The sequence below is a fragment of the Panthera tigris genome, chromosome A2 (assembly GCF_018350195.1).
Source record: "Panthera tigris isolate Pti1 chromosome A2, P.tigris_Pti1_mat1.1, whole genome shotgun sequence".
Taxonomy (NCBI): Eukaryota; Metazoa; Chordata; class Mammalia; order Carnivora; family Felidae; genus Panthera; species Panthera tigris.
Genome location: NC_056661.1, coordinates 113,555,664 through 113,581,234, shown reverse-complemented (window position 1 = coordinate 113,581,234; position 25,571 = coordinate 113,555,664). Strand labels below are relative to the sequence as shown.

The window sequence follows — 25,571 nt, the reverse complement described above, 5'->3', positions numbered from 1 at the left end:
GTATGCGGTTTTACAAAAATGTCATAAAAATACCTTCCTCAGTGTATCCTTTCAGCAGGCAAATGATGTCAATATGTCTCATGATTGGTGATAACTTTTATAAATTTGGGTCAGGTCTGCTATGCTCCTGAAAAGTTACTCTTTTTTTTGCTCCATACTCATTAGTGTCTTGTGAGAAGCCACTTTGACACTTTGCAGACAGCCTATATATCACACTTGTGTCCACTAATTTTGGCATCCACTGATTTCTTTCTTTTCTGCAACATTCAGTACTGTGGTATTTGCCTAATGGTGATTTTGTTTTCCTCTTATTGAATCTAGCAATTGGAGTTATTCTGTAAGGAAGACTGTCCACACTCCCTCCACCCCTCTTGACTCAACATTTGTTTACTCAATCATTTATATCCATATGGACTCGTGGGTATTTATTCTGCGGGTTATAATGCAACACTTTGATTATCTTGCTGCTCCTGTTGTCTTCGTGGGAGTGTCTTCATGTTGGCTGCTGGGGAAAGGGTTCATCTTGGAGTCCAGATGTGACTCAGGGGGTTGATGTTAGTGCACGAAGGGAATTCAGTAACAAGTGGAGATAAGTAAGCTTGCTAACTTAACTGTTCCAAAATCGTTAGGAACTTGATTCCTAAATTTTAAAGGCTTTTCTGTGATTGCATTAACCAAAGCTCACCGTGTTAGGTAGAACTATTCCCTTGCTTGTAAATGCAGCAAGAAGAAAGATTTTCCCAAGAACTGAATAAAAACCAAGTTGATGACACATTAGGGTTTGTTTCTGTTGCACCTATTGTGTATGTTTTCCCAGAAGCTGCTGGTTCTTGCTGATTTATTTCCCTAGGCAGGCAAGATTTTGAAATATTTATAAGTATTCCTAGAACCCACTTTAATTTTCCCCTTCAGGTTTTAAGTGGGGCAAACATGTTTACACTAGAAGAGAGTCCTTTAATAATGGGAAGTAAAAATTAAGTGTAATGCTACAGATGCCATTTAAAGGGTATGCCTTTTCAGAAGGGGTGTAGGTCCTGCACTTTTCTGCAGCCATGAAGGTAACTTGGCTCAGGGCTGTGTCTGAGATGGGGTATATATAACACACATAACACAAACGGGTACAAGGTGGTATTTCCAGAAACACTTGCTCTTTGTTTTTACATGAGCCAGACAGAGAAGCTCACCCAGAGATGCCTGTGCTGTTGGTCAAAAGACTTGTACTTCTGTTATGTTCTAAACTCAGCCAGGCCTGCGAGGGAGGTGATGTTTGAAGAGTGCTCCAAGTCTCATAGTTGAAGTACATGGTGAGAGGTTCACATCGCCAATTCTAGCCACTCATTTGCACAGTGGTTGCACAATAGAACCACCTGGGGAGCTTGGCAAAAACCACCCAGGTCCGGCTTCTAGAGGTTCTAATTCTGTGGTCTGCGGTGGGACATGAACACCTGATTCATTTTTCTCTTTAGTTTCTCAGATGGCTCTGGTAGACATCCAGAGTTGAGAACCATTGGATCTAGTGCTATGTGTGATTTCTAAATGCAGTGAGATGCACTCATTTGTCATGTGAATTTTGAATCATCACAGTCTATGTTATAAGAGACACCTATGGAGCAGTGACTACAGAGGGGTGTGGGCTGCAAACTTGGGTAAATTTCTTAACCTCTTTAAGAGTAGTTCTTTCATCTGCAAAATAGAATTAATAGTATCTACCTCATAGTTTTTCATGGATTAAGTGGTATGTTGCATGTAAAATACTTAGCACAATGTCTAGCATTTGGTAGAAACTCAATTACTATTGAATAGCATGAAGCATATTATAGCAGAGTGGTGGCTTTGGAATCAGTCACTTTTGTTTCAGTCCTGACTCTAACTTTCCAGCTCTGGGACTTGAAGTAAATTTCTTAGTTTCTCTGCCAGGCCTCTTTTCTGTAAAAAACATGAATAGGTGGGTGCAGTTACTATTAAGGGAAAGAGCTCAAGACAAAGGAGGTGCTCAGTGTTTCCGTCACTTTTCCTTTCACCCTGCTTTCTTAACACCTCACGGGGCCTTGTAGAATAATACAGTTTTGAAAACATTATTGACTGTGTTGAGAAGGTGCTATTACAAATGGCCTTTGTGGCTGTAAATGACTGGTGGGAGCACACCCCTTGGAGCCCTGAAGAAATGGTTGTGGACCTGACCCTTGACCAGAGCTTGCAGAGGGATGGTGTTGGGCCCTCCCCATGCTTCCCTTTCAGCAATCGGCTCGTGTCTCCAGCTTGCATAATGCCTAACTTGTGATGCTGTGTAATTCTCAAGCCCACATACTGGCTGGAGTTCTGTCCCTTTTACCTTGATCGGGCTTTGATTGACCTGGAATTGTTACCCTGGGGCTTAAAAAGGACCCACAGTCTTAGAACTCTACTGGACAGCCTGCTAAGTCACAGCTCTGGTTGTTTCAGTCACTAGTAGTCTCTTAACGTAGGGACCCTCCAGTAACTTAGGAAGCTTTTTGGTTTCCTAGGATTGTTAAGTAATGTAAGTGTGCTCATTCCACTTTGATGTCTTCATCCTCTACTTGATCACCCAGAATAGGGAAAAGACAATGGTTGAAGGTGACAGAAACTTATGTCAGGAACTGAATTCTCAAGGCATTAATACATTGTTAGCTCTTAATCGTTCCTCTTTGAAATAGAGCAGGTCGTGCTTCTGTGGGGATTGAAATGATTCACTCTTTCTCGTTTCTTTTCTCTCTCACCTTGGTCACCTAAGCACTTCAACTCAATCTAAGGAGAGTTTTAAGGCATATCATTTAAGAGATGATAAAAAAAAAATGTGCTGTAAGTCTATCATACAGTATAGTAAGATATTTTCACTGACTCTGGAATGAGTTCTGTCCTTGGTTCAGACTCAGCATTTTGGGCCATTATACTTTAACTTTAGTGAACACCTATCTTGAAAAAAAATGAAGGTAATACATGATAGCTAACCAATTACCCTTTTGAGTTATGCCATTATTTTTTTAGTAGAAATTCATTTGTGAATATTAAAGGGTTGCAGTTTTCTAATACATGTTTAAAATATGAAAAGTATCTGCCTGGAATCATTTAGGGAATCATTTTCCATGGTTCACTAAAGTGGGAAGGAGAAGAAATAAATTTGAATTAAAATCTAATTTTATTTATTTATTATTTATTTATTTGTTTATTTATATATTTAGAGAGCATGTGCACACAAGCAGGGGAGAGGGAGACAGAGAGAGAGAGAGAGAGAGAGAGAGAGAGAGAGAGAGAGAGAGAGAGAATCTTAAGCGGGCTCCATGACCAGTGCAGAGCCCAACGTGGGGCTCAGTGTGACAATGGTGAGATCATGACATGACCCTAACTCAAGAGTCAGATGCTTAACTGACTGAGCCACCCACGTGCCCCAAGAGAGGGCCATTTAAAAGAGGACCCTCTGTATCAATGGGACCATCCATCCAAGATTATAGAGTAAGTTGATGAGGAAATCAGGATCAAGGAAAAGAATTTATGGGTTTAAAGTATTCTTTAGGTCTTGTGTGTTCTGGTAAGTGGATTTCTAGATCAGGAATCATATCATGTACATGTGTATGTTTGTGGAAGCTCCCACAATGCCTGGCAAGGAGCTCAGTAGGTGCTTTGTAAATGAGAAATGAATGGAAGTTAGTTGCCACAGGAAGGGTCCGATAAAGCTCTGGAACTCTGAGAGGAGAAATAAAACCAAGGGATTCAAAGATGGAATGAAAACAGCTGATGGTATATTAGGCAAAGAATATCGAAATGGAGAGGGGTGCAGTTTTAAGGGTGTTCTTGTGACAGATACTCTTTCAGGTAAATGTTGGAGAGAAATCCACGAGGTGATTTAGAGCAGTGATGCTCAGATTCCTAGAAGTTGCCCCCACCATTCCTCTGATAAAATTACATCATTTCCCAATACCTCTTAAAAACGAGGTGATGGAGGGGTACCTGGGTGGCTCAGTTGGTTAAGCATCCAACTTCAGCTCAGGTCATGATCTCATGGTCCCTGTGTTCGAGCCCTGTGTCGTGTTCTATGTCTGTCTCTGCCCCTACCCTGCTCATGCTCTGCCTCTCTCTCTCTCTCTCTCGAAAATAAATAAGCATTAAAAAAAATTTTTTTTTTTTAATGAGGTAATGGATAGACTATTCCATGTTTTTTTTTCTACGGGTCTTTGACACTTGTTATTTTGGGTCAATACCAGCAACTGACAAAAAGTGGTCTCTGAAGTACAGAGTTACGGTAGTTGTTTTAAGTTGAACACCTCAGAACTTTAGAGTGTTATGAGGAGCTCTGTGGTTTCCTGGAGCCCAGCTGAGTTTGAGAACAGCTTTCTCAGAGCTTTAATGAAACAAAGCCCTCCTGGGACCAGTTAAGAGAGTGCTTCATAGGAGTTGCTGACAACAAATGTAGGTATTGTGTTCTGGAAAAGGCAGTTCTTGTTAAGTTGCTCTTGTCGATTCCCTGTGGACTAGTAGCTTATCTGTTACTGTTATCTAGTCAGCATGGAAGAATCTCCTGGCTTTATTTACTCACCTTACCAATCTTTTGAAACCAGCCATCCACAGGGAAGTTTCTGTGAAGTAGAATTGTGTGAGTGTAACACTAGTGTTGAGACGCCAGATTTAGGTTGGCAGCTGAAAGAAAGGAAGTGGTTTGCTTTCTCCTCTGAATGTGTCCCTACCTAGCTCTTGAGAACCTGTTTCTACCTAAAAGCTTTCTTTCTTTCTTTCTTTTTTTAAAAACTAAATCATGTGAAGTAGTTGCTTTTCTGAGCTGATTCAGGCAATTAGATGAGTAACAAAGACTGTCAGTCCTGGCCTGCCAGATTGATTTTTAAAAGTCTGTTTAAGGGGGAAAAGAAAAAATCACTTATGATGATTCATCTTGAAATGATAAAGCTAGTGCATATGCAAATTTTAAATTGTTTGGTATTTCAATAAGTGAATATATTACGTAGGCCCAGACGACAGAAGGCCTGAGAAGGGCTGATTTGGAGGGTGTATAGACGACACCAGAAGGGGTGGGTGGATGTTTTATTTTAAGACCTAGGGATTAAAAATGGCCTATCTACCTTTGTGAATTTCCTTTCCTTTGAAGCCACAGCAAATCTTTAGCAGAATATACCGATTCGCATTTCTGAATAGAGTCTATATATTCATTTCAGTTTAATTAAGATAAGTAATATGGGAGGCATGTGCAGTGGGGAAGATGCAGAATGGGAATTCTGTCTTAGGTTAAGGCTTGGTGGAAGGTTTGGATGCTGGAAAACCATGACTGGCAGGGAATGTTTTGTAATTTAGCAAATGATCCTGAGAACTGGAGGCGGCAGACTAAAGACTATGGGATCTGAAAAGGCAGCAAGCCTTGGAATAGAGGTGTAAAGAGCTTTTAAACATAGGTTGGGAGCTCAGTAAATGTTAGTTGCTCTGTTCTTTTTCTCCTACCACAATAGGAAATGATAATAGTGTTCTATTGTGCTGAAGCATATGTGGGTGATGGTGCAGCTTACTGGATTGTTAGGTAGGAAAAATTAGCTCCCACCATTCAAATCATTCAGCAGATACTTAATAGATGTAAATATCTCGAAAGAAATGATTGATTTGTGTGCAAGGTTGTGTGCTAGTGCTGTGAAAGCAAAGCCCTATAAACTGCCAGCACTCCCTCAAGGAGCTTAAGGATGAGTTAGGCAAATGCACACAGAGAACGACAGCCAACAGCCCAGAGCATCCAGGAGCTGCCACATGACTAGTAGAGAGAAGCAGAGCTGTGAAGAGGGACAAACCCCAGTGGACTGGGACAGGGGGAGGCGCTTCACCCAGGAGGTGACTGCACGAAACCTGGACTTCAGAGTCAGGTGGGGAAAAAAAGGGCACTGGGTGGTTAAGTTGGTTGAGTGTCCACCTCTTGATTTCAGCTTAGGTCATGATCTCATGGTTCATGAGATCACATCGGGCTCTGCACTGACAGCGCTGAGTGTGCTGGCAATTCTGTCTGTCTCTCTCTGCCCCTCTCCCATTTGCTCTCTATCTCTCTCTCTCAAAATAAATAAGTAAACATTAAAAAAAAAAAAAAAGACTAAGTCCAGTGGGATCCAGGGAAGTGTCAAGAAGGTGGAGGACTCTGTAATGTGGAGAATGGTGTGAGCCCAGGCAAGTAGGAATGGGGGCCTCTCCTGATGAGTGGGTCTTGTCGTGGAGGGAGGTGGAAGGAGAAACCTGTTGGAGGCAGACTGTGCTGGTTTGGATTAACTCACATAAGCAGTTAGAGATGCACTGTAAGTCAAGGGGGCAACTTGGGGGCATTTGTAGAGTTGAGGTTTGCAGGATGGCCTGCGGGGGCATGACCAGAGGGCAGGGAGAGCCACTGAGAAGCTGAGGCAGCAGTTCAGATGTATAGTGGTGAACGTCTGAGTGAGCGGGTGAAAGAGGAAATGAAAAGGAAAGGAGAAACAGAATCAATATCACATGGAGATTAAACGACAAGTATGAAAACATCCCAGTCTTTTTAATGTGCTTCTTAAAGTTAGATGAGATGCTATTCAAATGGAATAATCTGTCCCATTTGAATGAATGCCGACCAGATGGTTACACTGAATGAGAATAAAGACGTTAATCCTCTATGGCCTATGACTTGAGATTTAAACACGTTTTTTGGCTTGGACAACTGCTGGGCCTGCCATGTTGCAGACATAGTCTCTTATAGTACAAAGATTTGTTTGGTTCTAATTGTTTTTCCTTTTCTTTCTTTCAAAATAGACTCTATCGAGAAGAATTTCCAATCCATACCTTGAGCACACTCCTTCCCAGGTATGATTCTTTTCTCTTACTGCATTTTCTGAAACGATGATTTATAAATCCTGGTGTAGACCCTTCTAGGTATAGCCCCTGGCTTTGCTCCTGGGCAGGCCGTCTTCCTCACCTGGGGATGACACAACTGAAGGTGTTTGAGATGCTCTGATAATTGTGGCATGGTGCAAGATGTTCACCAGATAGGAAAAAAGTATTTTCCCATCTTCCAAGTCCTTACATAAATGCAGAGTTAATACATAATATATATTTTTCAACTTGTTGTGTTGATATCCGCTATTTTAAAAATACCGTGTGTCTATTTTACACTAAAACCTTTGTGTAAAAGGGGATTGTCTTTATAGTTATCTAATAATATAATATCTCTGTATGCTCATTGGAAAAAGATGGGGAAGACTTCATTGTGTTACATTTAAAAATCGGTTGGCAGAGGTTTTTTTGTTTTGTTTTGTTTTTTGTTTTAAAGAAATTTTTCTTTTTGTAATGTTTATTTATTTTTGGCAGAGAGAGAGAAAGAGCATGAGCAGGGGAAGGGCAGAGAGAGAGGGAGACACAGAATCTGAATCAGGCTCCAGGCTCTGAGCTGTCAGCACAGAGCCCCGATGTGGGGCTCAAACTCACAGACCGCAAGACCATGACCTGAGCCGAAGTCGGACACTCAACCGACCGAGCCACCTAGGCGCCCCTGTTTTTTGTTGTTTAAGAGTAACAAGAGACTTGTGATCATTGTGAGGTCTGGAACTTTTGGGCCTTGTTCACTACTATATCCACAGCTTCTAGAATGGGACCTGGTAGCTGCTCATCAAATGTTTTTTGAATGACTGAGTGAATGAATACTGGTACCTTGTCAGGACCCATCAAGTGTCAGCTGACTTCTCTTTTAGGGAAGTACTGTCTGTCATCTGACTTGGTGTAGAGTTTTCACGTTTTTTTTTTGTTTGTTTTTTAATATACAGTTTTAACATGTTAAAAATAAATAACTTCCTGCCATTCTCACTTTGTCATCAGGCTGTATTTGGGAGGTGATAATAGGAATATTAGAGAAGCATAAGATGGGGTTGAAGTGTTCCCTGTCAAGACATAGTCAATATATTATCCATCGGTTTGCTTCAAGAGAAGATATAAAATATTTTATAGATGTACAATTGTGTAGGTGCAGAAAGAGTTCACCAAGAAACAAGTAAACACATGTAAGCACACATCCCCAGTATACATTGATTTTCAAGAACCTTTACTTATGAAGACTGTTCATTTTTACTTTGCTTCTTTTGTGAGGTAGCATTGTACTATGGAGGAAGGTGCCAATTACAGAGAAAGAAGGTAGGTATATAAAGTAGGACGTAGAGCTCTCTAGATCTGAGAAATAGCCTCCTTCAACCTCCCAGAATCGGAAATACATACGGATGTGTTAGGAGATTCAAAAGGAAGTTAAATAAAATTTTCATCAGCTAGGTGGAATCACGAAGTAGGTGAAACCAGAATGCTTGGAATTAACTATGAGCTCTGAAGCTGAGTGAAGCTTAAAAGCAAAGCAGACCGTAGCCCTATCGCATTGTGTCACAGTGTGAGATGTTCACCAGATAGGAAAAAATTACTATCCTCTCTTCCAAGACTTTTACATGAATGCATTATCAATATGGCAGAGTCATATGTTATAAATATTCTTCCATTTGCTGTATTAATAGAAACAGTGTTTTTTTAAAAAAATTGATTTGCTCTGGAAACTTCATATAAAAGATGATTCATGGCTAAAGCAGTTTAGCATTTGGAAAATAGTTATTGTAGCTTTAATAGCACAAGTGGACCAATTGCAAAAATAAAACAGGCAGTTGTTTGTAGCTACGTAGGCTAAAATGTTTTGAACTTAGGGAGGTGGTCATGATTTTCTTTCATGTATAGTATGCTGTTGGCAGCTCACAAATTATATTATTCTGAATCTACAGAGAATATTTGTCCTTTTCCATTTTAGATTTATGGAGAGAATTCTTCTTGTGCGGGAAGAGCATTGAGGAATATTATTATTGTTCAGGCTGCTGACCTGATAAAAGACAGAGTGAACCTCAAGGGATTTTACAGGTAACACAGTTTTCTAACACCTTGTCAGAAATTCTCCTTGAGGAGAAAAAAAAAACAAAAAACCCAAAAATGTGATAAAATGGTAAAGTTGATTACAGAGAGATGGGCTATATCAGTGCTGGGAGGGTTTGTTTGAAGTGTCCGTTTGGGGTACTGGTGGTGGTTTTTCTTTTAGTTAAATTCAGCTGAGTATTTGCTGACAGGAGACTCCTGGTTCTGAAGTTAGGGTGTGGAATCTCCAGCAGCAGGTGTGGATGAGTTCCTCAGAGACTCTCTGCTCTGCTTCCTCTGAAATGTGATGTTTTATAAGATTTTTATTGGGCACGTGCTATAATGCGACTTCAGTAAATATAGGCCCCCGCTTCAGGAACCTTACCAAGGCTCTTTGAGGACTTGTTGGGGGCCCATGGGAGAGGGGAACTTGTGCTCTAAGTTGCCAGGTGAGGATGAGCCCCTCCTCAGGCCCTGCAAGGAGGGGGAAGGGCGGGTCCAAAGAGCTGGCATTTCTCTGCCTTGGCTTGTGAATAAGGGGGTGGGGGTATGAGAGTAAATAGATGGGCTAATGGTCAGTTTTAAAGCAGCTGGACTAAGAATGGTCGCTTAGTAAGTTTAGAACACGTTTTCATTCATGGAGCCATTTGAAGAAAAAACAAAAGTAAATTGGCAGCTTTTTATTTTGTCAAGTAAAGGTATTAAGCCATATCAAACAATACCAAATTAAAATGATAAAAATTGAACAAAAAGAGAAAACTATGGCATTTATTACCATTATTTTTTCTTACTGAAAAGATTGCAATATACCACAAAGAACAGGAAGAGTACTCATAAAAAATGTTACCAAAAAGAAGTAGGAAAGATCCTCAGAAAAAGGATATTTCTTTAAGTTAACTCAGCTTTATCACAAATTCATTGTAATATTCCTGTTTTTTCCATTTGTCACAGTTGAGAAAAATTTCATCATGGCATGGGTTTGGGGGATAGTGATTCTCGACCTGTTTGAGTAAGAAGACTCCCATTTTATTGAGACATGACTGAAAATGCACAATTCTTAAGGGTACAGCTTGAGAATCGTTAATTATTATATACACCTATGTAACTATTATCCACACCTTAGATAGTTCCTTCATGTTCTTTTCTAGTCACTAACTATCCCATGCTACCAACTTCTTTCTAATCAAACACTTGGCAGAAACTGTTTTCTGAGGCACCATTGACAAGGGTAGGAGGGAGGGTGGGAAAACTATAATGAATTATTACTTTAAAATCCCATATTTAATTAACCACATTAGTATATACATAGGTCTTGAAAAACATGACCCACGTTAGACATGATGTGTTCTGTTGACATAACATGTTGTGTATATGGACTCATGAACCTCTTGAAAAAAGCTTCCCCTCCCCCCTATAAGGAATTCATAGTCCAAGGTCTGAGAACTTTTCGCTGAGAGCCCAGGCCAAGTAGACAACAACAGGGGGGAAGAGAGGCTGCAGTCATGGCTAGACTACTTCACATAGAGCCTTTGTAATTTTTTTTTAACAGATGATGATATCAATTTGAAATCCATCTGATTTTTTTTTTTTTTTCATTTTTTAAAAACTAAAACAGGGTGGATAAGTCTTTGGTCTAGTCTTAAGCAGGCTCCTAGGATTCATTTTACCTACCACACAAGGCTATGTGTAAGATCTGTCATTGTCCTCAGTTTCTTTATGTGGTCTCCATGGATATAGAAGGGAAAAAAGCATTGGGAGATATACATTAATAAGGCTCATGGAAAAGAACCATCCATGCCACTTTGAACATATTTAGGGTTCAGTGGGAGTAGAAAGGGGAGAGAGCATGTGCTGTGCTATTTCAGATTCCCAGTGGTTGGGCCAGAACTTCTTATTTTTAATTAACCAAGGATTTAATTAGTGCCTTGGGTTTAAAGATAAAGTGCTAATATGGTTGCCTAGGATGAGTCCTTTTCATTTGGTAGTAAATCAAGGTAAGGTATTCCCCATGTACTACATGAGAATTACTTTCAAAATGTTGAGATGTTTTTATTGCTTTTGCACTCTAAGAAAAATCATATTGGTTTCTGAGACTTCAAATAGGTCTCTAAATACCATCACCCCATTTACATTTGAGATTAGGGTCCTGTCTGCAGTACCGTGAATTAATTGCTAAAAATGCAACTGGACGCAGAAGGAGACCAGGAGAAATCAAATTTTCAGCTCCAGAAATGGGTCAAATTAATGTTTTGTTGTAACAGCCACACTGGCCTTATAGCTAATCACCTCCATATCGAATGTTCCCACCTAGTATTGCAACTGTAGTTAGATCTACATGTACCCCCAACGGTTTCTGGATTCAGTACAAGACTGGAGTAAGAACTGCTGCGGGTGTTGAGATTGCTGCCTTCCATGCAGACCTTTTTTTCCTCGCTGCTCTCCCCTAAGTCCTGTAGGTTTGGGTATGGGAGCTGGATTGTTGAAGACCTGGCCAGCAAGTCAGGGGAGTGGGAGTTCAATGCAGGGGCACCTCACCTCATTTTGTTTGCTTTGGTGATGTTAATAGTGTTTATCCCTATCGCTAATGGTGTGTTCCCTGGTGTAGATGGATTAATAAAGGATATTTGAAACATAATTTGATAAAGTTGGGGGTAGAGAAGAAAGGGATCATGGGCAACTGAAACCATAGCTTGCTGGCTGGGGGTTGGGGGAGCTCTTATTCACTAGCATTGTCATGGCAATATCCTGTTTGAGAATATAGACTCAGCCCTGCTGCCCAAGACAGAGTGAACTCTTCCCATGGAGAAGGTAGAACTGGGGAACTGGGGCTCCCAGCATCACCTGGGCCCCATCCAGCCATACTGCATCAGAATCTACACATTAACCAAATCCCCCATGTGCTTCTAAACACACTTTTGAGAAGCCCCAGTCTAAGAAACTTCTTCCCCATCATCTGCGAGCAAGCAAACGTATTCATCCACCTAGTCACCTTTTGCAAGTTGCCTCTTTAGTTTGTTAGTAAATGTTTGGTTGTGTCCTATTCCAGGTGAGAACAGACGGAGAACTGGATTGTTCTGAGAAAAGGATTACAATAATACAGTGTTTAAATCCCTGGGATAAAAGTACTTTACAAGCCCAAAGATGCTGGCTAATTGACAGAGGCATTGAGGAATTAATTAACACTTTGAGCCTTTAACATAAAAGGTGTCTTATAGAACTAGAAGTTAATATTGACTGTTTTGTCTAATTGCCTAGTTTATTGCAATCTGTTTTCTCTTTTTTCAGAAAACATCCATTTATTTGACAGTTAATCTTTCTAATGTCTTAAAGCTAACCTGCAAGTGAACATGTCTGGTGTTGCCCTAATCACCTTAGAGTACCTTTCATATAGTGGCACTTTACCAAAAAAAAAAAAAGTTAGACTTACCCAAGCTGGGATATTTGTTGAAATATCTTAGCAGAGGGGCTCAGTTGGTAGAGCTTATGACTTGATATTTGGGGTTATGAGTTCAAGCCCCACATTGTGCATAAAAAAACTCAAAACCCCAAAACCAAATATCTCAGTAAGAAAAGCTTATTTTTCCTTCACACCTGAAAATACAACATCTCATGGCAATACGTTTCTGTTTTAGGAATAAAATATTGACATGTTTTGGTTCTTAAATACCAAACATTGAATAAAGATAACCATTTCATGATACATTTTTTTAAAAGAAACATCTTGGTGACTTTTTTTTTAAGGGAGAATGATTTTCAGTGAGATTTTTGCAAATGAAAAACCATATTTCAGGAACTTGTCTTCTTGTGGTTTTTCATTTGAGGCTGATAAAAATGGAAAAGTGGCATGAAAATACTGCTTGTAGTGCCCAGATTGGGGCATTCTTCAAATGCAGTTGTGGATCTTAAAACAGATTGCAGAGGATATTTTTGCATATGTGGTGAGTGGAGTCTATCACGCACAGCTGGGTTTATGGGTTTGTGATCTAGGCTGCATGGCCATATCACTTAGACTATATTGAAAAGACTAATGGTCATATTTATTGTTCTTGGAGACAAATTTGAGGATTTAATCTGTAGAGTAGCAAACAAAACTCTTTAGCACTCTCTATGGTCCCAACTTTGAGTAATCTTGGAATTAATTGGTTCTCAAAAAGACTAGATAAAAATCTATAAAGAGTTGAACAAAAGTTGATCGCCATCACTTTTTGAGGTACTTGTTTTACCAAGGCAGAAGCATTATCTTTATATAAAGGATTGCTAAATTTATTCCTTCATTTATCCAAACATGTGTATTGAGAGCTTACCTGTGTATCTGAACTGTTGTAATTGTTGGGGTCTAACGGTGAGGTATATACATAGTTGCTGATATCTTGAAAATGATTCTGAAGTGAGGAAAGCAGATAGTATTCATTCGGAAAGATGTACAATTACTAAATGTTGGGTGATTGAAACAAGAGTGTAAGAGGTTATGATTCCAAGTGTTCCTGAGGAAGTGATATTTCAGCTGAAATTGGAAAGATGAATAAGAGGTGCCGATTCATTATTATTGAGTCGCTTGTTTAAAAAAGTTTATGAAACGGATGATATTAAATATCAATTATTTGGCAAATGAGTTGCAACAATGTCTTAACCATGAATGGCTTCCCTTTTGTTCAGGAGGAGCTGTGTTGGGTCAGAGCTGGTAGACTGGCTTCTAGAACACTGTCCCTTTGTCCAGTGCAGATCTATGGCCATAGGGGTCTGGCAGCTCCTACTGGATATGGGAATTATGTTATCAGGTTAGTATCATATGTTTTGAAAGCACAGAGCATTATTTTATTAAGCTACCAGAACAAAATTTACTTGAATTTTCTAGAGGATGTTACAATCTGGATGGAAATTGCTTTTGCAGGTAAATGTTTGCATTCTCTCATATTTTGTAAATAAAAGTGACCAGTCATCTTTTGACGGTTATTTTGCACATCTTTTATAAAAATAATTAGGTACTTGCTGATTCACAGACTACTACCTGTAAGAGTTTTTCCCTTACCTTCTCCTCTACCCAAAAGGCTCCTCACAGATTTTTTTGTTTTGTTTTTTAAATTTTAAATGTTTATTCTTGAAAGAGAGAGAGAGAGAGAATGTGAGCAGGGGAGGGACAGAGAGAGAGGGAGACACAGAATCTGAAGCAGGCTCCAGGCTCTGAGATGTCAGCACAGAGCACGAACCACAAGATCATGACATGAGCCAAAGTCAGACACCTAACCGACTGAGCCACCCAGGTGCCCCTCAGTTGTTATTATTTTTTTTTTTAATCAGAGACATCTTTAGTTGCTCTAAATGTGTGATTTGTCTAGGTGTACTTAGAATAATTATCAGAAACTGATTTTATGAGTGGAATGTGTATGCCATTTAATTGACTAACCATGAACAATTAGAGATATGACCTATGAAAATTAGCTGTTTAAAAAGAGCACAAAATTGATGTTAACTAGCAACTAAAATAGATGGCAGATATCTCTTTTCCTAATTGAGCCCTGGGAATTGAAGAATTAGAAGTCAAGCAATCCAGATTCTTTATTTGGCTCTATCATGAAGGTTCTAGTTAGTCACTAGGAAGCCCCTTTTTCCCTCTAAGTAATAAATCTTGAGGGTCAGAGAACATAGTAAGGTTGAGAAAGGCATACCCCAAGTGCCAGTGTGCAAGAGGAGTACAGATGGGGATGTGGGTGTAATTTCAAGGCATTATTAACACCTAGCACCTGATACTCTCACATTGAAAATCAGTGACTATCTTTGAAGAATGTTACCTGCTTGCTTGTGAGGTTCATGTTAGTGGTGAGCAAAAAAATTTAAGTGTTAATGTATTTTTGGATCAGTCCTTGATTTCTTTTAAAACAACCTTGGTGGCATTGATATTTTTTGCTAGATAATTCTTAGTTGTAGGGGCCTGTCTTGTACATACAGGATGTTTAGCACCAGATGCCAGTAGCACCCTCTAGTAATGACAACCAAAAATGTCTCCAGACATTGCCAAGTGTCCCTTGGGGGCACAGTCCTTACCCCCCCCCCCCGCCCCGTCCAATTGAGAACCACTGGTTTGAAACTTGTCATAGTGTTACACTTGTATATCACTAACGTAATTAAACGTATTAGTTTGCCTTGAGACATATAAAAAAAAAATTCTCCCCACTTTTTGAATTGCTACTGATTTCACCTGTCTCTGAAGCACATAAGTCATAAAATACATGTGAAGATGCTGGCTAAGGCCTCAAGTAATAAAAATTGGGTTGGTCAGTAAGTCCCCTTTAATTCAGTGGGATTGTAAACATGAATGGACTTAGAATATATAATTATAGTCTTTCCCCTGGGTTCTCATAATAATTAGTAGGGCTTTCAATTTATTATTTGGTTTATGACTCTCTTAATAATATACTTTGAGAAACGGACCCACCCCTTTTTTGTTTCCAACAGTGGACCAGAATTTATACTTTCAAGATACCTATGTTTTCTACCAGTTTTCATCTGATGAATGTAGCTATTTGTACTGTGAATTTGAAAGAGAAGAAGAATGGCAGAATGGTGTCAAACTTTTACTGCAACTTGTGCCTCTCATTCCTGCCAAAGCTGGCATCTGTGAGCTGTAAGTAGATGTTCTTTTTTGTTCCATTATAAAATTATACTCATTCAGAGAATGTTTACTGTCTCTAGGGACCGTGCCCTGCTCTTGAAGACCACTATCTCCTTGAGGAGATAGTTGTCCCATTCCCATTTCTCAGATGCAAGTTCAGAAAGGTAAAAGAGGGGCGCCTGAGTGGCTCAGTCAGCTAAGCGTCTGACTTCGACGGTCATGATCTCACGGTTTGTGAGTTGGAGCCCCGCGTTGGGCTCTGGGCTGACAGCTCAGAGCCTGGAGCCTGCTTCGGATTCTGTGTCTCCCTCTGTCTCTGCCCCTCCACTGCTTGCACTCTGTCTCTCACATTGTCTCAAAAATAAAATAAACATTTTTAAAAAATTAAAAAAAAAAAGAAAGGTAAAAGAAATTGCTGGCAATTAAATCCAGCTAATAAATGACTGAACTGGTATTCAAATCTGAGAAGTTCATGCCTCACCAGCTGTACCACGAGCCGTGTCTGATTTAATCATCACTATATGAGTAGTGATCTAGATTAGGAATAAATATGATTTGGCTTAGGTTGGACTAAAATAGTAACTGACATATAATCCACTCTTCAAGTCGTGACTTTCCTAAGAAAGAGCTCAAAAACCTTTCTGAAAATAATCAAGAAGCAATATTTGGCAAATAAAACGCGTGAATCACTATCACATGGAGATATTGAATCACTATAAGATTAAAATGAATTAAAATTTATTAGAGAAGGCTTAGGAACAGGTCTTGAGTCCTGATATGGTGCTGCCTGACATGTCTTTGTTTCTCCACAGCATTCATGATATGCCTACTTCAGAATAATGTATTTCAGATTAAAATTTGCCATCAATAACTTTTACGTATTCAGTTTTCAAAATGTGTTCCCATACTTACGGTTGACTGTCTCCCTTCTTGAGATGGCAGGGCAAGAGGTATTACTCTCATCTCATGGGTAGGAAGAGTAGGTTCAAAGAGAAACAATCATCACAAAGATGAGTTGCTCTTGTTAAAAAAACAAAGACACTTAATACTGGACAGTTAATCCAGGCTTTTAGAAAAGAAATAAGTGTTAGAATATTAATGAGACACTGTGCTAATAGGTTGATATTAGAAACACATTTTATGTTAGGAACTATGCTAACTGCTTTATATTTATTATTTCATCGTCAGATGAATTCTAGAACACAGTTCTTATTATCGCTATTTTGTAAGTGAGGAAATTGAGGCACAGAGGTCAGGTCACCTGTCTAAGGTCACACAAGTGGTGAGCTGAGTGTTAGGGTTTGAATCCATGTCTGTCTAGCTATAACACCCATGCTTTGTAACACTTGCTCGAGTGTGTTCCAGGAGTTAGGGGGCCATTCTACCTCCCTCTTCTAAGACATTGTAAACAGAAACTATAAAAATGTTAGACTGACTTGGGAATGGTTGTGAATTTACCACCACCACTGTTTATAGAGGACCTTGGAATGGTGAAGCAAAATTCAAACGTAATTCTTCACTGAGTTTTCTAAGTACGGAAAATGTTCCTTAGCCTTGATATGCTTTCAATGGAGGTAGAATTTCCTGAGCAAAGTCAAAGTACATTTTAATAAACTTTAACAAGCTTTCCAAGAGGGAGTGGTGTGCTTTTGAAGCTAGAAATGTCTGTGACATGCTTGGACTCTGTGGGACTGGCATTCTCCAGCAGCTCTTCTTAAGCACTTCCCATCCTGAACCCAACATGGAAGTGTGTGCAATCTCATGGGCATGCATAGGTTAACAGGGGCATAAGGGCAGCTGAAATAAACTTGCAAGCATTCCTCCTGATTCAGCTCTAGCACTTTCTTCCCGACTTAGCAAGCAGACCGGAGATGACCTTGTTATGGGGAAAGCCTGAATCTACTCTAGTTCTAAAAATTATTTTCAAAATTTTCCTAATATTAATTCCAGATTACTTGCAGTTTTTTGTCACCCCAGTCCCTGAACACAAATGTCATGCCTCTGGAGTTGAGAATCGCCGGAGCATGTCTTGTTTATCAGCAGATATTTTTTTGTTGGTGGTGATGTGAACATGTGCATTAGGAGTGGCAATTCCTCTGGGGAAATTGTCATTGGGGAGCTATGGATCCATCTGTCCCATATTGTAAGTACTAACTATTAAAAGATAAAATTAATGAACCACTGCAAGTCTATTCTGGAGGGAGATACATATGTATGTGTATATGTATATATGTGTGTGTGTGTATATATATATATATGTAATGTGTGTGTGTGTACCACTTTTTCTATGCTAGACTTCTAAGCCTACCTCTCAGGGTAAAATTTTTGGCCATATTTTGGAAAGGCTAGGTTTAGGTTATCCAGACTTGAAAAAAATTCTGGTCAGAGAAAAGGTGCCCAAAGACAATGTCTTCTTCAAGCTGTAATGGCACAGCCTTCGTGTGGCTCGATGCATGTGACCCCACGGTAACTTATGCTCTCATCTGGTGATCTCCATTCATTCTCACCTCCACCTCACACCTTTTTATTCCCTCATGCCCCTGTGATATTCTGCTCCTTCCTCTTCCTCTTTCCATTTCTAGTCAAATTCTACCCACCCCCCCCAAGGGGGAGCCCAAGTCCTACCTTGACCAAAAACTTCCACAATGTCTCCAGTTCATGTCTGTCCTAGTGTTTGTAACTTCGGTCTCTTCCTGTTTGCATCAAAAAATTTTTCCATTCTTCTCTGTCATTCTTAGACCTGTGTTGTTCATTCTGCTCTGTTAAAACATTTTTATCCATTCTACTGAAATGCCCTCTAAAGTCCTCTTGATTCAGTAATTTGCATTGTCCATTCACAAGCTGAAAATCCTGTCCTATGTTCCTTTTAATAGCCTTTTTGATATTTGAAGGCTATTCCGGTCTTTGTATGCGGTTTTGCGTCGGGTCCCTCTAATGTGCTATCTTCTAAGTCTCTGTAAAATTATGCAAGGAAGCCACTTAGTATCTCTATGACACGCAATTCTGTGTAAATGCATTTTGTGGATCTTTTTTTCCATTTAGAAAAGAATATTTGAAGCAGGATGGGAAATGGAGCTGCTGCAGGTTTCTAGGCTAATTTTAGGAAACAAAATTCCTGTTCTATACAAAATAACTTTTATAGATAATTTGAATGAAGTGAGTGAATAGGTTGTCGAAGGTACAATCTTAGGGAGGAAAAAATAACAGTCATGGTATTTTATTCAAAACGAAAGCCAAATCAAGTGACCTGTAAGTGATTTTTTTCTCACTCGTGTGTGTGTGGGTATGGGTAGGTGATTGGAGCAGGGTGTTGGTTGGGGATGCTGAAGTAACAGCACAGGGAAGGGCGGCCTCATAGTTGATTCAGAACTAGTGAGAAATTTGTGGGGCGCCTGGGTGGCTCAGTTGGTTAAGCATCTGACTTCAACTCAGGTCATGATCTCGCACTTTGTGGGTTCAAGCCCCACATCGGGCTCTGTGCTGACAGCTCAGAGCCTGGAACCTGCTTCGGATTCTGTGTCTCCCTGTCTCCCTCTGCCCCTCCCCTGCTCATGCTCTGTCTCCTTCTCTCAAAAATAAATAAATGTTAAAAAAAAAAAATTAAAACAAATAAAAGAACTAGTGAGAAATTTTAGAATGTAGGCTGTGAGGAAGCATGGCTGTTCCAGTGCAGCCGCCATTACAGCAGGTGCCAGCTCACCATGGGTGGGAGTGGGAGTGCTCTGAATGGACGGAGCCTATGAACCTCGAATATATGAAACTATAGTCTCCAATTACAGGGCAGTTAACATTTAAACTGTTGTTGAAAGATTTCTAGGGGATTGCTAAACTTTAACTCCTCCTACACTCAGACGTGTAAAGAAAAATGTAATGTCTTCATTTTTCCTCTAAGCAATCTCTTGTTTGTTGTGCACGTGAGCCTCTGTCTTGTAAGATAGCCAGAAAGAAGGAAAAGAAACCCCACAATTTTAGTCTAATCCAGTAGAATTATTCTAATAAGATAATGCTAAAAGGTGTTTGGCACCTTTTGGTAAAAAGGTTCAGTGTAGGCCCACTCCCTGTTGCTCATCAAGACAGCCTCTGGAACGTGGTGAGTAGTATGGGTCTCTTAAACCTGGTAGAGGAGGCTCTCTTCTCAGGGTGGGCCCTTTCCCGTCCCCAGTGATTTTGCTAGTAGATGGGCACCCTAATGGCCCTTGAGGTATAACTGGGGTGTTGTATTGGCATCTGCTGTGGAGCCTGGGACTTGTATAAACTGGGTTTGTCCATCTTGGCTCGGTCAGTGCCTCTTGGTCCTGCCTGGCTGATGTGCCCTCCTGGGTGCCTACTGGCACTGCTGATGCTCCTGAGGTCTGGCTGTGGCTTCCACACACCCCCTATTCAGCCACTTGGCCTCTGTTAAAACAGCTCTCTCTCTCATGGCATCCTAGCCTGACTCTTCCTGATTCTAACTATTTAAAAACAAACAAACAAAAACATGTTTATTGTTGTTATTTAGCTATGTGCTTAATTGAATGGTATTTTAACCTTCAGATTCTTAACTAGCCAACTGTAGGGAAATCTCAGTCCAGGGGTTAAGATGAATTTATTAGCATTCATGATTTCACGTTCTAGACAGAGAAGCAAAAGGATACTTGAGATAGAACAGCGTGCAGGGCATTGACGTTAGGGAGAGCGGTGGCAGGTTGAGGCAGTGCAAGGTAGCTTGATGTGGCTGAAGCAGTGAGTCACAGCGAGAAGAACTCAGACTTTGAGAAGGGTGGGGAGCAAGTCTCAGATTGATTGCAAGGGTGTCTTAAACCTATAGAAAAGACGAACATTATCTTTACATTGACTAGAGAATGACTTAACTGTACATGGGTGATACAAAACAAAATAGTTGGTTACTGGAATTCACAGTAACATTTATGTCATGTGTTGGTGTTATCAACATGTATAGAGTTTATGGGTCTGTGATCCATTTCTATGTAAAAAGCGTCCCCTACTTAAAAACTGGGGAAGAGCTGGCTTAGTCACTTGGCCTAAGCTTGCCCTGGCAGTGACAACAATGAAATGAATAGTAGCAGTAATGGTTAATACTCCCTGCTCACAACGGCAGTGTGAAGTTACAGATGAGGGAACTGAGGCAAGGAAGGTTACTGAACTTGCCAAAGGGACAGGCCTCTGTACTTGGTGGCAGGTAGGTGAATAGAAGGCAGAAGCTGAACTTGGAAGTGACCTCTATGGCAGTGGTTCTCAACCATGATCCTTTCAAAAAGAAGGATGTATAAGCTGAGATCTACTAAATCAGGCTTGGGATGGACAGATGAGACACATATTAGTACTTTTTGTTAACTTCTAGTAAGGCTCATGTACACCAGAGTTGAAGTCTGCAGTTCCAAAAAGTCAGCCATACAGAAAGAGCTTGGTTCATAAGAAATGTGAAAGCTAATTCAATCAAATTTGCAAAATACTATGCAAAGAAGCCAGATCAATAACATTATGACAAAGATTTTATCAAACTTGGTACTTACCGCTGCTTGACTGACACTTCTGAAATTGCATACGTTTAGCTTCATGAGCATTTAAGTTTGGAAGAGAGTCTGGAGTCCCTAGATAATTGAATTTGCTCCTTTGCTTAGGTAAGGAGAAGGGACAGGGAGAAGAAGGTCTGGGAAAAGGCAACTCTTTCTCAACAGACATTTACTGTCCATTAGGTTTGTGTGAGGTACAAATTTGTGCTTGACTCTGTGGTGATACGACCATATGTAAGTAATGTCTCATCTTTCATGAGGCCGGCATTATTAGGACAAAGTTCAGAAAGGGAAGCAAATGTGAAAAACAGAATCCTCATCAACAAATATTAGCAAATAGGATCCAGCAATATATAAAAGTGATAATACAATCATGAGAGATGGGAGTTTATCCTAGGAATAAAAGGATGGTTCAGAGTTTAAAACTCAATCGATGTAATTCACCAGATTTAATCTAAAGTGAAAAACTGTATGACAAATTCCATAGATGCAGATAACACATTTAAAAAAAATTCAGTATCCATTCATGATAAAAAAAAAATTCTCAGAAAACTAGAAATCTAAGGAAGCCTCTTTAATCTGATAAAACCTTACATAAAATCTATGGCTTATATCATACTTAATGGTAAAAGACTGAATGCTTTCCCACTAAGATTGGGATCAAGGCTAATGTATCTCCTTTTAATCACTTCTCTTCACGAGTCAGTGTAATAAGGCAAGATAAATAAAAGTATACTACAAATAAGAAGGAAAGAATTAAAGCCACCTCTTTTTGCAGATACATAGATAGAAAATCCCAGGGTATCTAGAGAAGACCTACTAGAACTAATGAGTAGTACGTTTAGTAAATTCACAAGATACAAGGTCAATTTACAAAAATTATGTTTCTATATGCTGGCCCAAAAAAAACGTTATGAAATTCTTAGGTACAAATCTAAAAAGTGTGCAAGAGCTATATGTGAAATACTTCATCAGTCTAATGGGAAAAAAGCCCAAAAAACAAATTAAGGCTTAAGTAGAGGATCTCTCCATGTTAGTGGGTTAGATTACTTAATCTGTTTTTTTAAATGTTTATTTATTTATTTTGAAAGGGGTTGGAGGAGCAGAGAGAGAGGGAAAGAGAGAATCCCAAGCAGGCTCTGCCCTCAGCACAGAGCCCTATTTGGAGCTCGATCTCCCGAAGTATGAGATCATGGCCTGAGCCAAACTCCAGAGGTGGACACTTAACCAACGGAGCCACCCAGGTGCCCCAAGGCTCATTATTACTAAGACATTAACCCTCCCAAACTGTTGTGTATCTTTTCAATGGCAGTCATCTCCTTATTTTTTGACCTCACCATACCTGCATAATAATAAACCTGCTTTTGGTAGCATTGACCCATGAACAGGGAGTGTCCTGGGAGCTCCAGACTTCTTTCTCTACTCTCACTCTGACTGTGCCTTCACTCAGTCATGTGCCTAATACCAGCTGCACAATAATACTTACCAAAGTATAGATCCCTGTCTCCCCTTGGCACCCTACATACACTAATGCTACCACCACCCACTACCCTGTCACCTCCGTATCCTGCCTAACTTTACCTTTTCAACCTGATATGTAGAATCAAGATGAGAAATGCATTGGCATCCTTGATTTTTGACGTGGTGCTGGATTGACCCCTTCTAACTGGGAGATCAACTTCAAGTCTCCTGTACCTATGTCCCAAACCTACCTTTTGTATTCCTGACTTTTCCTAATTAGATTCTCATATTGTGCTCTTTGGGGAAGAGGAAATTTTTTTTAATTTTTTTGATTTTTTTTTTTTTAACGTTTATTTATTTTTGAGACAGAGAGAGACAGAGCATGAACGGGGGAGGGTCAGAGAGAGAGGGAGACACAGAATCTGAAATAGGCTCCAGGCTCTGAGCTGTCAGCACAGAGCCCGACGTGGGGCTTGAACTCACAGACCGCGAGATCATGACCTGAGCCGAAGTCGGACGCTTAACCGACTGAACCACCCAGGCGCCCCGGGGAAGAGGAAATTAATACTGGATGAGGAAACCTTTTTTTAGTATTTCTCAAAAAAATTTCATGATGGAACTTGGCGTAAGTTTTGTATTAGGATCATAGGTGAAGAAAATTTCCATTTACTATTTTAAATTGTTTATATAAAAAATGCTATAAAATCAGCTGGTCTTAGTCTTTGTTATTACTCATCACCCCCTCTCCCAAGGAAACACTAAGCCCTCCAAAATTTCCATTGTTTACAGAAAAGGCTTATTGTAGGTGTGGGAACAGATTGCATATTTTTATCAGAGAACATCATTATTTAAAAGTAGTACAGGAATTTTAAGAAAAACTGAACTTTTAGGCCTGGTTGTGCTAGCATTTGAAATTTGGCTGTTTCATTAAATATTAACGATTAATCCTGAAATCGTCAATATGAAATGCAAAAAGACCATTTGTATCAATGTGGATGGAACTGGAATATATTATGCTAAGAGAAATAAGTCCAAGAAAGAAAAATACCGTATGATTTCATTCATGTATGGAATTAAAGAAACAAAACAGATGAACGTAGGGGGAGGGAAAGAAAAATAAGAAAAAAACAGGAAGAGACCTCTCAAATACAGAGGGCAAACTGAGGGTTGCTGAAGGGGTGTTGGGTGGGGGAATGAGCTAAATGGGCGATGGGCATTAAGGAGGGCACTTGTTGGGATGAACACTGGGTGTCGTATGCAAGTGATGAATCACTGGATTCTGCTCCTGAAATCATTATTATACTATATGTTAACTAAATAAATAAAATTTAAATAAATAAATTAAATTTAAATAAATTTAAATAAATTTAAATTTAAATAAAATTTAAAATTAAATTGGATTTAAATAAAATTTAAAAATAAAGTAAAATGTAAAAAATAGATATTAGTAATAACTAATTTTATTCAAATATATCCTGGACCCTCAGTGAAGCCTGTCACAATCACATTTTAGTAGTATTTGGTAAATTGCCTCTGTAAGCCCAACTAGTAGCCCCAGCCTATGAAAAATTAAGTTCTCTTTAGAAGATTGAACAGGTATTTGTATTCATGACATCAAAGATCTCAAGAAAAATCGAATTCTCATTCTTCGACCATCCCACTTTTTCTTTGTCCTAAGTATTTGCTTTGTTAAGCAAAACAGATATGTCCAGAATATAGATGTTATAGAAGGGACAGTGCTTGAGTGTCCAGTATGACACCTTTTTTACCCTCCTGGGATCACTAGGTATTAGATATGGTGGCGAGTGAGTCTGTGATCCTTGAGGAGCATTCCTTTTGGTAGTGTCTAGGATTTGGTATCAGTGATTTCTTAAAAAAAATTTTTTTTGATGTTTATTTATTTTTGAGAGAGAGACAGAACATGAGCAGGGGAGGGGCAGAGAGAGAGGGAGACACAGAATCTGAAGCAGGCTCCAGGCTCTGAGCTGTCAGCACAGAGCACGATGTGGGGCTTGAACCCATGAACTGTGAGATCATGACCTGAGCCGAAAGTGGACACTTAACCGACTGAGACACCCAGGCGCCCCTGGTGTCAATGATTTCTAAGGAAGAAAAATTTCAAACCTAGCCCAGGAAATATTTCTCTAAGAGAAAGTTCCTGAAGTTTCCTTGCCTGACAGCAAGTATGGAACCAACTCTGGGTTGTCCCTGGGGAATATGAGCTGTGGTATCATCAGCTGACTTCTCAGGTTGGTGGGAGAAAGAGCTCCTCTTTGTACTCAAGACTCCTTCTTCTCACTGGGCTATGGGTCCTATATCTCCGTGGAGACTTCCCTTTCCTGCTTTCTCCATCTCTCTCTGTTGGCTATTCACCTTCAGCAAACAAACGATTCCCTCAATCATAATTACAAGAAACCAACCTACCTTTGATCTTATTTCCTCTTCTAGTTACTTCTCCATCCAGCTTATTTGCTTTATAGCCAAAGTTCATAACCCTCAGCACAAAACAAAAACTCTTTAACAGTATCAAATGAGGCCCTGATTAGTCTGGCCTTGGCTCTATCTCCTGCCATTTCCCACTTCCTGGTCCCGATAACCCTGCTGCAGTTTCAGGGCCACTCATTATGCATCAGAATCTCACCCTGGCTATCCCTTCTCCCAAGAAGTGGCCTCTGACAATCATAGATCAGGCTAAGTGGCTCCCTTGTGTTGGCAAAGGATCTTAAAGATGGATTTTGCTAAACCCACTGAATGTTTTATTTTGTTATCATACATGTGTGTGCTGGGCATCTCCTATTTGTTGTGGGATCATGTTTGAAAGATTCCTGTACAGTTTGTCTTGGTTCTGGTTTTTTCCATGCTCTATAATTTCATCAGACTCTAACAAAAGGTGGTCTCAGGTCCATCCTGAATGTTGTGTTTCCCTCTAGTTTCTCTAAACCAAATAACACAGGGCAACTTAATATCAGCTCGGCTTTGTTGGGGGGCGATGGTGGGAAGTAGTGAACAGGCCTGTCTGACATCCCCCTGCAATGGACTCTGCCCTGTTAGAATTCTGATTTGGAGATAGGTGTGTTCTCCACCCTCCTTAGGTC

At 39.8% G+C, this 25,571-nt stretch overlaps 1 protein-coding gene across 1 annotated transcript in view; it reads left to right on the top strand.

The window, feature by feature from the left end:
- Nucleotides 1-25,571, top strand: part of RAPGEF5 (Rap guanine nucleotide exchange factor 5) — a 224,491-nt gene that overhangs the window by 31,254 nt on the left and 167,666 nt on the right. Inside the window, exons 2-5 of the mRNA XM_042967977.1 lie at nt 6,775-6,825; nt 8,795-8,901; nt 13,549-13,670; nt 15,346-15,514. Of these exons, the coding sequence (XP_042823911.1) occupies nt 6,775-6,825; nt 8,795-8,901; nt 13,549-13,670; nt 15,346-15,514 (449 nt within the window). The remainder of the gene's footprint in view (nt 1-6,774; nt 6,826-8,794; nt 8,902-13,548; nt 13,671-15,345; nt 15,515-25,571) is intronic.